This window comes from Dreissena polymorpha, chromosome 7 (genome assembly GCF_020536995.1).
Source record: "Dreissena polymorpha isolate Duluth1 chromosome 7, UMN_Dpol_1.0, whole genome shotgun sequence".
Lineage (NCBI taxonomy): Eukaryota > Metazoa > Mollusca > Bivalvia > Myida > Dreissenidae > Dreissena > Dreissena polymorpha.
Window position 1 is genome coordinate 23,104,190 of NC_068361.1, and position 14,308 is coordinate 23,118,497.

Genomic DNA, 14,308 nt, shown 5'->3' on the forward strand with positions numbered 1-14,308 from the left:
TACAACAGAAATGTCTTTGCTCGAGACATTACAAGCTTTAGGGTGTATAGAAGCTAGACGAATAATTATTATCAAGTCGTTTTCCGTTTAATTTATTTCAACGCATTTGTGGTCTGTATAAGTTAGAGTTCGTCGAAACTTGAACGGTTTATAGTATAGTTTGCAATTTCATTACTGCCAATCTTCCATGTAAGTGTTTTCATGTAAAACCTAAGCAAAAAGTATTCAACTCGACCAATATCACGCACATTTTAGTATTCTGAATTAAAAACCACATATACAAATTATTGTCATTCGACATTGTTACTCGTGTGTGGTCGCTGAACGTCCGTAAGCGATCGTGTTGTTGCAAACGTTCGACAACGCGCCACACTCTTATGTATGACGTCTTATTTTCAATTCCGTATTTAGGTAAATCATAGTGCTTAGCCCGAGGTATTCTATTTTGATGTAAACGTTTGGTTCATGTCGTACATAATGAAATTTAAGCGGCTGCATGGATAGAAACATGCGGATGCAGTTCAATCTGAAACGATTTAGTGTACAGTGTTTAGCTAGACATCCGGCTTTACGACGTTAGTAACAACCTCAACGCAGAGATTTGACTTGCACCAGCATAGCTGGATCAAATCCCTGCTTTCATGTCCAACCACGTGATGACATGAGTGGTACGATAATTTATTCGTTGTGATTTTTATTTTATTTTTTATCTTGAACCTTAATTTATACAATATTTTCAAAATATAAAAGAAATTGATACTACTGTTCGTATACTTTGGTAGCTCAGTTGGTAGAGCACATGATAAAATTCCAAAGATTGCGAGTTCGACTCCGGGACCTATAGAATTAATAGTGTTGGTTTTGGTCACGAAATCGTTTCTATGAAAACTATCATCCTACCTTTGATTGGGACGATACTCTACAAACATGCATTAAGCCCAGATTTCTCAGATCGAGGATCTCACAGTCCATGAACAGGGTTTTCTGAAACTCCTTTTACCCTCTCAAAGCTCAGACAACACACCTTGACCCAGCTGCAACCAGTCCCGGATTACACATTGGGCAGAATAGGCAACTGCCGATGGGCCCCGCAACCCGTAGGGGCCCCAGGAATCAGTGGAAAAAGAATTATAAATAATTACAATGATTGTGCTCGTAAATTCTTAGTCTAATAATTATATAATGTAGTTTATGCGTTACTGTATTATATTTTATGCTGTCCAGGTGTTTAAAAAAAAGTATCAGTGAATTACAAGTTGTTTTAATTAATTTCAAACCAATAATTAACGTAATTCAAACCTGTGTCAGCAAAAATTAACAGTGACAATTCTCGATATTTTTCACAGTTATACTGTGAAATGACATCGTTTTCATGAAGTTACGACGCTATTTTTTTAAATTATTTCAAATACTTAAATTATTTAAAAGCAAAACTTAAAAAGAAAATTTGTTGTAATTTGGTGAAAAAATCGATTTTATTTCAGTCGTGATCATAGAAAAAATTCTATGATTACTCGTGAATCAAAATCGATAATCCAGCAAATCAAACAAATATCATCTATATAATTATATATAACAAGAGCAACGCATAACGGGTGCCACGCTCGGCTGCAAAAGCTTGTCAGAATTTTTTTAGAGGTCACAGTGACCTTCACCTTTGACCTAGTGACCTGAAAATGGGTGTGGCGTGTAGAACTCATCAAGGTGCATCTACATATGAAGTTTCAAAGTTGTAGGTGGAAGCACTTTGATTATAGAACCAATGTTAAGGTTTAAGCCTGACGCCGGCGGACGACACGACGAGCTGGCTTTGACAATAGCTCGGGTTTTCTCCGAAAACAGCCTCGCTGAAAACTATAAATAATGCCACATTAGATGTCTAGCCAGCCTCGGCATTGGTAGGTTAATTTAAACTTGTGGCGAATTCGACGGTACAGACATTTTCGATTTCAGAATTAAATATATGGCTTATTTCGCATTTTCGACACATGTTCTGCTTTACTTTCATTTAAATTTATATTGAAATATATGTATCTCAAGTTATTTACACATTTTATATAAATTCATAAATATTTGAAAAAGGCGTATAGTCTCGCTTTAAATACGCATTACTACATGCGATGACTTAAGAAGATTTCTAAAGAAATCTTCAAAAAATTCAAAAGTTACAACCATTTACAATTTCCTGATATGCGTGTTATTAAATTGATTTTGTCATTTTAAGGGGAAGTTACTGCGGATCAAAACTCCGAGGAAAGCCTGAAATCTTTCTTGAAGTCACTGAAAAGGTACATTAGAGTCGCGTTCTAGAAACACCGGTCTTAATGCATGTGGGCAAAGTCTCATTCAAGATCAGCCATTGCAGTCCGCACAGGCTAGTCATTTATGATTTAATGCATGTGTTCAAAGTCTCATTCAAGATCAGCCATTGCAGTCCGCACAGGCTAGTCACTTAATGATTTACACACAGGCAAATCAGAGACGGCATTATCTGCTTTTAAGGAAAGTTTTGTCATTAAAAATATATGATCTAAAAGAAAATCTAATACAGGTGAAAATTGTTATCTCTTATTAGCCTGTTCACATTGCAAAAGCAAATATAGTACGACGATTTACGCAAATAAATTTTGCCAAGGTTTGCAAGAACGAGGATCATTATTTTCCTTGTAACTCGTGTCTTGAATTTTTACATTTATTAACTCATATATGGCAATGTTATAGTAAACATAGTAATACAACAAAATATTGTATGTGTATTGTAGTTGTGTAAAATAATTAAAGCAAAATCACCCCTTATATATACCGTTAGTAGGGAGATTTAAGGGGACAGCGGATCATCAATTTATATTGCGTTAATATAAAACTTTGAATAACAAGCATCTTGGTCATCAAATTGTAATAGCAAAAAACGACAGGATTTCGTCACATTGTCAACATTTAGAACGTTATTTTTCAATTATTATAAGTCATTTTTGTCTTACAACACAGAGCAGTTTCAATTATTAAATGCATACTTGACTTTAAAAAAAACGTTTTGTCCATTTCTTTTAAAAAACACACTCCAATAATAAGGAACAGACCCTTCTCAACACGTATACATGTATTGCAGTTCACTGAAAGACGGAATTTCCCGTCATGCCGACGGCATTGCCAGAACCTTCTCTGGTTCAAATTCTGGCGGTTGCAGTGGGTCGGATAAAGTTGCTCTCGACGAAGCAATACGCATAGTCGAGAACATTCTTGCCAGTGGCAACACCAATAAAAGTCTCGTGGAAACCCTCGAGAAGTTTATCAACATCCGAGACGTCGTTAATATAAGACAGCAGCGCAACGGAAGTCCGGCGAACCGGAACACGGAAGTAAATCCCGAACGAGTGGGCGTGGAAAATGAGCGGTCACTTGCAAAAGGCAAAGAATCGGAAGCGGCTCTTGCCGACCGCGACTTCCATAACAAAAATCGCTTCAAGCAAGGACAGATCTGCGGCTTCTACCGAGACTCCTGCTGCGCGCGCGATACGGAGTACGGATCGAACGCGTCGCTTTGCTGCATCAGGCTTTCCGGCGGCGAAAATGTCCTCCTGAGCGGCCGTTATGGGTACTGCGTGCCGAGCTACGCCTCCTACACGTGCGATGAGATGCAGAAAATGTACAGCCCCTGGCAGCGTTAAGTAGCCGCCGCACCGGAAATGACACAATCCGTCTGTGGGATTGCTTGCCGTCGAGGCTTGTGTTGTTTTTTTTGCAAAGTCGTTTGTCAACACATTAAACGTTGTTCTTCACGTGCATGAGCTAGCGGGGATTTCACGACTTATAGTGTATCTGATTTGTATAAGATTCCATTAACCTTAGTTACTCGCCGTATGTGCATTCCATTAAGGCACGATACTTTTTTCATATATTCATTTTTGTCGTAGCTCTATCGTTTCATTTTTCCCTATGCACGTTTTTACTCATGTCCATTGGCAGCTTTAAGCCTCGTTCTGGGAAAATGGGCTTGATGAAACGGCTTCAAATGTCATCCCAGATAAGCCTGTGTAGTTCGCACAGGCTAATCAAGGAGGAGGAACTTTCCGCGTGTATAGTATTTTAGGTTTAAAGAACGTATTTGTTTAGCGAAAACGTAGTAAAAGCAAAAAGTGTCGTCCCTCATTAGCCAGTGCGGACTGCACAGGCTAATCTAGACAGACACTTCATGCACATGCAGAAAGCCCAGTTTTCTCAAAACGATGCTCATCTGATCAGTTTCAGTTTTTTAAATGTGTAAATATATCCATAAAGTTGTTGTTTTGATTGAAGTTCACAACACTCTCTCAGCGACATCTCATTTAACAAAAGTGTAGAAAAGGCCAACAACCGATAAAACATTCTTACAATTAAATTTCTATGTTTTAAATACACATACCATACACAAATAACAGAGCCGCCTTCCATGTCGTTTTGAGTCATTTTAAATGTACATCTTATGCACATTAAAGGGGCCTTTTCACAGATTTTGGCATTTTTTAACTTATTCATTAAATGCTTTATATTGATAAATGTAAACATTGGATCGTAAAAGCTCCAGTAAAAAATCAACAATAAAATTAAAAAAAGGAAAAGAACATTGCCCGGAGCAGGTTTCGAACCAGTGACCCCTGGAGTCCTGCCAGAGTCCTGAAGTAAAAACGCTTTAGCCTACTGAGCTATTCCGCCGAGTACACATACTTGACGTATTTTATACCTTATATAAGCAATCTTCGTAGTTTCACAAAATTTAACGACAAAAACAGAACTCTCCAAATTATTCAATCGTTTCGCGTTGCAACGCTTTATAATTTTTAGGTTTTAAAATCGTCAAAAGATGCATATAATGGCTATACTAGACCATGGTTAATGTTCAGTATTACTGTTTCCTCACAAATATCATAACTAAAACGAAAATGTGCGAATCTGAAACAACTTTTTTCAATTTTGTCAATTTACCAAAGCGTGAAAAGATCCCTTTAATATTGTTTTATTGTCATGTTTGTCATCTCCTGTCAATATTTCATATTTCGTACCATTTTTTAAATTTTTAAGTCATGTACTTTAAGTGTGCATCTAGTAAATAAATCACTAGTACGAAAACATGCATTTACGACTATTATAGAATATTTTTTTATATTTAATATAAAACATATAATGTAAACATGTGCATAAGCAAGAACAAAGTTATAACATGCAGCAATGATAATGTTAGACATATTATACAATATATGCTAATATTTATACATTTTGAACAATATATAATATTTAAACTATATATGAGTTGCATGAAGTGGGCTAGATAAACAACTTGACTAGATTATGAAAGTTTAATGTGTTTCAATTTTTGTTCAAAAATGTTAAGTGTGTCGTTGTTGAGGGCTATTTCCTTTTAAATTTGGATCTTTAGTTTTAAATAATTTATAAAACAGTTCAAAGTAGGTTATTATACAAGATGCTGATTCTGTACATTAATTGAGCCTAGCTCTGAAAAAAAAAGCTTAATGCCTGTGCGTTAAATGTCGTACCAGATCATCCTGTGTAGTCGGTATATGCTAATCAGGGACGACACTGTCAGCCCTAATGGAATTTGTTTTATTAAAAGAACGCCTCTTCTTCACAACAATCTTGTTTAGGCGGAAAGTGTCATCCCTGATTAGCCTTTTTGAGCTGCATATGATAATCAGGCACGACACAAAACGCACATATGTTTAACTATATTTTCACAGAGCGAGGCTCATGATTTAATGAATCTTTTTTTCACAGAGTAGTCAACACAAGAAAGCTTCCATACCTGTTTGCCAATATGAATCTGACGATTTATATAGACTAATTTAATACAATTAAGCAACGCTTTGGGAAAACGGGGTTTAATGCATGTGCGTAAAGTATCGAACCATATTAGGCTGTATAGTCCAGTGTGTAATGCATAAGCGGGAAGTGTCTTCACTTATTAAAATGTGCGGACTTCACAGGCTTATATGGGACGACACTTCACGCACGTGCATTAAGCTCCGTTTTCCCAGAGCGCGGCTTAATGCTCATTAATAGGCAGTGGGTCCCGAATTCCGTCAGTGGGAAAGTAATGTTTCGTTGCATATGTTGTATTAGTTGACACGCTAAAACCATATCTGGAAACAAACAACATTTTATCACATATTCATATTAATTTTATGACTATTGCACGTTAAATTGAATTGCGCGTATCTTTAACTCTCTGTTTGTTTTCACTCGTTAAATGAAAAGAGTGTAAGGCGTGAAAGTTAATGTTTGTGTCATTTGACGAATATGAAATCAAATATGAAACGAGCATCTTACGCAAACAAATACACGACGGTCGGCACATATGGAAATCTAGCAAAATGCATCCCGATTCTTAAATATAATTTAATCATGTTAAGTACATCATATAGAGTCCTTATATAGCATTTAAAAATTCGCTCGCAACTCGTGCAAGTAAAGTGTAAGCTTGTTCCATGTTGACCTTAACAACTGTGCTTTGTAAAAAATGAACAGTTTTTAATCGAAGAAATGTCAGTGACGTCTATAAAAAACTAATGCCAGTTAAATATAAATTGGATGTATTATATGCTTTTATACGGTTTATGAGAACACGTCAGTGATAAACAACTGTTAATTCAATGTTTCAAACAGAGACAATATAATTATGAACAATTTCAATAATTTTTAACCGATACCTACATCTAGACGTTATATTTCGCGCACATTTCTCCCGTTAAACCCTGTTAAAAGCTTAACAAACGATGAAAAAGCATAAGCTAAAACTAACTTTGTTGTTGTCATTTGATAATCTCTTTCTTCAGCAAATGATCATCAGTCACACTATATTAATTCCAAGATTATGTAAATTCATACAAAACATTTAACTTAATTAACAAATAATGTAAACATTTACGCGCATATGATTCCCCATAACCATAACTTAATTAATTCACTCAATCATGTTTTCACTCAAGACAGCGAAACTTGTGTAATAATTTATCTGATCATTCGTGAACATAAATCGACTATCTAACACAGAAACAAATTGTCTACTATATGGAAGGACTTTTATAAACAAGTTTCAAAAATGTATCCGTGACGCTATGGATATGGTGTCCGCCTAGCGACCAGGAGGTAACGGGATCGATCCCCTCCGTGACGCTATGGATATGGTGTCCGCCCTGCGATCAGAAGGTAACTGGTTCGATCTCCTCCGTGACGATATGGATATGGTGTCCGCCCTGCAACCAGAAGGTAACTGGTTCGATCCCCTCCGTGACGCTATGGATATGGTGTCCGCACTGCGACCAGAAGGTAACTGGTTCGATCTCCTCCGTGACGCTATGGATATGGTGTCCGCCCTGCGACCAGAAGGTAACTGGTTCGATCCCCTCCGTGACGATATGGATATGGTGTCCGCCTAGCGACCAGGAGGTAACGGGTTGAATTCCCCACCGTTGGAGCGTTCTTGAGATATTTCAAAACACAACAAGTAGTGGTTCTACCCAGAAACAGACTTGAGAGCGTTTTAATAATATGACGAAACTTTACGCACCTGTGTTAGGCCCAGTTTTCCCATAACGAGGCTGAAATTTATCGCACGATTTTTAATGAGACGAGCATGTGATATTTGAAACACAACCCTCATCCGAGTATTCCCATGAAACACGTTGCTTATATGTTACTTTTTAGGAGCATTTCAACTTGGCTTATCGGAGCATTATCTATGAAAGACGCATTTTAACGAAGTACATGCTAATCTTGACTTTTACACGGTGATATGCGGGGATTCACATCCGACAAGGGTGGTTACATTAGGTGAGCGAACTTTTCGAGTGTTTGGAGGAAATTCTGCGTACCTTAGTGGTAATGGTGTGGTGTGTGATTTCTGCCGTATTGTTATGGTATGTTGGTTTGTTTGAATGGCGCCAGAACAACGGCACGCCAATAACGACACATATATCCAAATGTATGTGTCGACTATGAATGTAGTCGTGTTATCGCTGTTCTAACCCGAGAGACCCAAACACTAAATGCGCGACATTGAAATGTTTTTACCCAACACACCGAAATGCGACCAATGAATACATCGTTCTTTCTGCCATTTTTTGCCGCGATGGCGCACCTTATTTATCGTTCTGGCGTATGTGTATGATAGAAATACAAAAAGACAACAACAAAAAACGACACACATGATATTTCACGTTATTTCGTGTTAGCGTTATGGCGTTTTGTCGCCATTCGAATCCGCCAAAACGGTAGGTCAGAATTCAGCAACCATACATGCTGTAATTGTAGAGAGTGAAGTGTTTTTGATGTTTTAAAATCGTATCGTTTGTCTTGCTTAATTATGCGCATTTTCTGTATGTGACGCTCTTTCGGTATGCACTTCCGGTATGTGACGCACTTTGCTTCTTACGTAAGCGATGACTATGCTAATTTTCCATTATCGATATGTTTAATGTTTCCTTGTCATTTTACAGACGATAAAGTTTTAGAAGTAGCCCCAACGAAAATGTTGAGAGCATCAAGTTATATTACTTCAAATTGAATACAGTTTGTCGTCATAATTTTATATATGGATTTCTATATCATCAATCGTTTTAAACTCCGAATAAATAAGTACCGTATATGGAGTGAATATTAATCCTCAAATAGCGACTTGAACCCCTGTCCACTGAGAATTGCTTGCATTATTATAACGTGATGATAATGCGTTTTTTCAAATCAATTAACTGAATTATATTTGTGTTCCAAAGCTTTTGGAATGCAATACACAAATTCTTTACTGTACACATGGATTGAATGTACACGTAAATACTTCTTTAACGCAACACTTTTCAAACTTGAATATCGCAGTTGTTTGTTAAGAAATTGTACATGTGATGATTTTACTTTGTTCTGAGCAAGATATCGATAAAAGTATTCATCAATGACGATTGGACGCTTGAGCACGTGGGGTATGTATGGTTTTATAAACATGGACATTGTTAAACGCAATACTATTCTAAATGCATTTGAATGTCGTAATTTAAGGTGGGTTCTTACATCAGGATAACATTAAACTGGTTTTTTAAAATGCAAGGCTTAAATGATTATTCAAGAGCGCAAAACCGCGAATTTTGGCAAATTGCGGGCTGGCTGCGTACCACTCAGCACACTCACTCGTTTCAAGTTCTGAACGACATCTAAATCCACAAGCAAAGTATCTATTATATACAGCTAGTGTATGCTGCTCTGGTGCTGTCAGTCTTTCCAGTATCCGCAGATTTAAGATCACATTGGTAACTTCTCAGATTGATGCAAATCCTACGAGAACACAGTGGAGATATGGATCACGATATCTGATATGCGGAGAATGTGTTTATGTTTTAGTCAATTTATAAGAGCCAATGCTCATAAACGACCATAAAACGAATATATTGGTCGTTTGTTTGTTCAGCAGAAAAGGTTGAAAGTAAAAGCAGTTTAGTTATGTTTTAACAGAAATAGACGTACTGGAAATAAAACAAATGAAATGCATTTCGATGTTATTGTCTTCTCGGTTTATCATGGAAAGGAATACATAGTGCTGATTGGCGATACGTTCGTCAATCATGCATTGTCTGTTCTGAGGTTATAAACCATTGATTAGGGATGGGTTTCATCACTTTTTGAGCGCACATTTCTACGCACATCAAATGTTTATGTAAATTGTTAAACTTGCAAACAAGCTCTATTCATGTGTTCATTATTCAATGCAGTAACACATTTATGTATCAATCTTTATATTCTCCATCCAATTCCTGCGCAATTGAGGACATTGTATGTAGCGTACATCTTGATTTTTTATTCATTTGTAAAAGGATTTAATTACAATTTGAACCGTAAAATGGCTTATTGACCTTGCTGGACACACGTTTAATTTCCTCGTGGAGGTAAATATATGAATTATATGTATAGTCGTATTGGTTGATTATAACTTCTGATTCTAAAGTGCGTCCAAAAGATTGATAACAAAAAATATAAGAGCACGTGCATATAACAATTTACACATCATCATGCGTATTTGACAGAAATACGAGAGTATTCAACACACCAATTCAGAGTGTACAATGTAGCGATGTTAATATTTTGAAACATACAAATCCATTGCCTCTTCTTACAGTTTATAATACATGTACATATCATTAAATTACGTAATCGAGACTAACTAACTGGTCACAAATATCTTATATTTAACATAGGTTTATAGTTATTTGTTTAATGTCGTTACATTGTTACATTGTTCTTTTAACCACTTATGAGACGCATAATACGCAGGACGTGCCAGTTAGCGGCGTTGTTTGTACGCTCACAACGCAACGACCACTCGTAGTAATGTAACGCTCCTGCATAGTCTCCTTCCATTTCGTAACAATGCCCGAGCAAGTTCAGTGCTGTCTCTTGGTGATACAGCTTGAGTTGATTTCTTACACATGTATGTATATAAGCCTCGAGGACTCCCATAGCATGAAGCTGTGCGTCACGTTCACCGAGTCCCCCATACGTGAGAGACTGCATATAGTATAGAAACGGACGGGCATCCACCTCAGCACTGTCCATCCAGATATGCTTAGTGCAATTTCTCTGCCTCACTTCCTCGTCAGTGATATTGCGATTCATTTCAAACAATAATATGGCAGGAGTGCAATACGATTCTTGCCTTACAAATCTGACACAGGATACGAATGGCAGTTCACTAAATTCCTCTTCTTTGTTACCTGCTAACATATAAGCAAACACCTTCAGATCCCTGTCTCCCTCTATTCTTCTAATTGCACACACAGCCTTGACCTCGCTGTGATACCTCCTCTCCACATCCTCCAACACTCGAACTGTCGCTTGAAGATGACCACTGCAGTATAGCAAAGAAGCAAACTTTAAGCGACTAGAAGCTACATCCAAATTTAAGGAATATTGGACACGCCTTATATTTTCGCTGTCAAGAACGTTTTGTAGTCGCAAATAGTAAGATGATTGAACTGAAATTTGTAACGCATATAAGTGTTTAATAAATTCAAGAGCAACAGTTTTTGACATGGCATGGGTTGAGTTTTCAAAACAATTGCGTATTACATATTTTAATTTATGCTCGAAGGTTGTTTGAGAACTGCTCTGTTCATTTTTTATATATGTTAACGCAAGGTTCAATCTTTTCAAGCACTCAAACTTCAGCAGTAATCTGATGCTGTTATGTAAAAATACACCTCTTAGTTCTCCAGCCTGTACAGTATGCCGCATACTACGCGCTTGTAACCGACATCCTATATTATCTATACCAATACAACATACATCTTGTAAGTTATTCCTTATCAACGAGTCTATATACACTAAAAGGCGTTTCTGCAGCAACTTTGAGAGTTTCCCATCGAACAAGTTCACACCTTCTATGATATAATGTGGTAGCCTTCCCAATCGCAGCCATCGCCTTAATACATGTAAACAGAGCAAAAGTACAAACATAAGGTTGTGTTCGCACCACAGAGAAGGATGTGTTCTTTCTATTGTGAAAAACATTATAGTTTTACAATGAAAGCTTGTAAAAGCATCCCCCACAATGTTAGCAAATAATGATTTTTTGATTAGTTTTAAAACAATGTAACATTTTATTTGAGTCATATTGAAGCTAAACATCAACATTCGTTCTATCAGGTTTGGAGACAGTCGCCATTCTTCACGCTTGTAATCGCTGTCTGGATGTCCTGCTGGTACCAGGAAACACGGAGCTATCCGTGCAGCCTCGAGAAGCTGAACAGGTGGCCAGTGTTTACCTCTACATCTGTCTATCCAGTGCTGTATTTCAGGAAGAGGTTTGCGTACATGACATGCATATACAATATCCCAGTTAGTCATCCAACTCACAGAAGGCCCATTTTTAGTTGCCTCCCCTGCATCTCTACCCTTATACGCGATGTTATTTTTCCATCTTTCAGCGCTTAACAGTATTTGCCCAGAATCTTTCCTTACCAACCCGTCATCGGTTAGACTGGTCACTGGTTCCGGTGTGTAGTCTTGGATGTCTTGTAGCAAGTACTGTTGAGGTGGAGTGGTGTTGTCGTGGAGCATCAGAAGGTTGTTCATCCCAGCCGTCCAGTCTTCCCAGATGGTCATGATATTGAATGTGTAGTAAGTTATTAGAAAATCAATATCAGACTGGAGACCGGGAGTTGTGGTCCCTTCCGACTGGCTCCCGAAATGGAAACACTCACAGTTATCTCCTTGTAGTTGACGTGCTATTTTCTCAAAGTGCTCCCTCTGCAAGTAAGTTCTCCTCCGCTCCAATACAGTTTCCTTCCTAGCTCCACTGTCGTCAAGTGCGTCAAGCATCCGAATAGACAATTCTGCGAAATGCTCTGGAATCTAAATATGCATATATGATATTACTTTCAATTAGTTTTGATCATTTGTTCGTATACATTGAGCATGGTTTTGCAATATTTTCGATACACATTGCGTATATTATTTGTTTAATTTTATATAAATTACTTACATGTTTCTGTTGATAACTCTATACTAGTACATCTTATTTTATCGTTTGTATCAAACATGCAGCAGATGAAATTCATCAAAACCAAATGTATTGAAAGTACTTAATATAAAATAGTTTTAAGTATGTAAGTATATTAAATCGACAAACATGTATACGAGAACTGATAAATCCATACGCGGGCTGATAGATATGAATCAGATATGATTCAAAATCAATAGGTTGCAGTCTTATTTAAAATTGTGATTTGCTCCGTTTGATGAAAGAATATATGAAGGATGTATGTGTTTTGAATGTTTTTTTAACCGATATTGTGTCATTATGTAAATGTGGATGCCCATGCTGCCTGATTGTGAGTCGGAGACCGACCCGTCGGTTCGCACGCCTGCCAGTCGTTGTTTCAGTTAGCCAGTCAGAAAGTATATCAGTCACTCCTTGTGTCTAGGCTGTCTATCTATATATTTGTCTGTCTGTCTGTTCGCCCGCTCTGCCTGTCCAAAGAAAGATTGACTTACTTCTTGAACGATGCCTGTCTGTATTCTTAACTTCAGATTAGCCTATGCAGTCATCATAGGCTGATTAGGGACGACACTTTCCGCCGAAAGTGGATTTTTGTCTCAAGAATATTCTTTTATAAGAGAAGAACACTAAAAAGCGGAAAGTGTCGTCCCTGATTACCCTGTGCGGACTTCACAGGTCTGTGCGGAATACACAGGCCGGTACTGACTGGCTATTGTGGGACGATATTTTAGGCACATGTCTTAAGCCCCGTTTTCACAGAGCGTGCCTCATGTATATATGTGGCTTTCATGTCTGTCTATTTTTACACTTCTATGTGGTCAACAATTTGTGTGTCTCTCAGTCAGTTTGCCCGTATCTCTGAGAACGTGTTCTGTATACCTTATGTTCAGTATAAACTATCAATACAAACAACTACTAGTTTACAAACAAATGCTAATGATATACCTGCATGATTGATTGAAGGTTTTGATAACGCTTTTTGTTCGACGCTCTTCTGACAACAATATCGCTTTCCTTATAAAAAACATGTACCATGATTAGCAAACATTATATACTAGAAACTCTGTTATAATTGCAAGTTAATATCAATTTATATAAAAGTACACACCAGTTAATTACATGGTCTACTTGATCAAAATGACTTGCCTGTCATAGGCTTTTATGGATAATCGTATCTAATATATATTTGAATCAGATTGTTGAAAATCACAATGCATTAATAGCTTATGTTGAAGAATAAATACATAATTATTTAGTATTCAAGTGTTTCGGATGTGTATTCGTAAAAAGGAAATATTTAGAGGATAATACACAATTGAGCCGGGGCGGGCAGTGATAATCGAACCGCGGAGAGCATAACGGACCGTATAAACGTCCATAATATATCCCTAACTTTGTTTTGTTTATCTTTGTTTTGTTTTTTTCTCTAAAATGTATTACATAACCAGTTTTTGGTACTTTTATTTTCATTAAATTGATTACGCAATTTATGACGTATTTCAGTGACGTAATTTCTGTGACGAAACAACAGTTTTAGCTATTCGGACGTGGAAGGTTTATATAGAATATTTTGGAGCATCGAACGAAAACAAAAACGTATTTCGGATTGTGCATTTGTCGTGCACAATTGGAAGCTTTGATAAAATTCTTGTAATCGCTCCGTCAAGTAATTCAATTTTATAAATCGTGTTTTGGTGACAGTAGGTAGCATTCGCTACAATCGTTTAAAGGGGCCTTTTCAAAGATTTTGGGATGTTTTGAAGTTATTCATTT

The 14,308-nt window shown here is 37.1% G+C and overlaps 1 protein-coding gene across 1 annotated transcript in view; it reads right to left on the reverse strand.

Annotated features, from left to right (window-relative positions):
• Positions 1 to 13,582, reverse strand: part of LOC127837725 (uncharacterized) — a 110,407-nt gene extending 96,825 nt beyond the window's left edge. Inside the window, exons 1-2 of the mRNA XM_052365036.1 lie at positions 13,481 to 13,582; positions 10,771 to 12,387 (exon numbers count right to left, since the gene is read on the reverse strand). Coding sequence (XP_052220996.1) covers positions 10,771 to 12,387; positions 13,481 to 13,570 — 1,707 coding nt within the window. The 5' untranslated portion in view covers positions 13,571 to 13,582. The remainder of the gene's footprint in view (positions 1 to 10,770; positions 12,388 to 13,480) is intronic.
• Between the last annotated feature and the right edge of the window lie 726 nt (positions 13,583 to 14,308).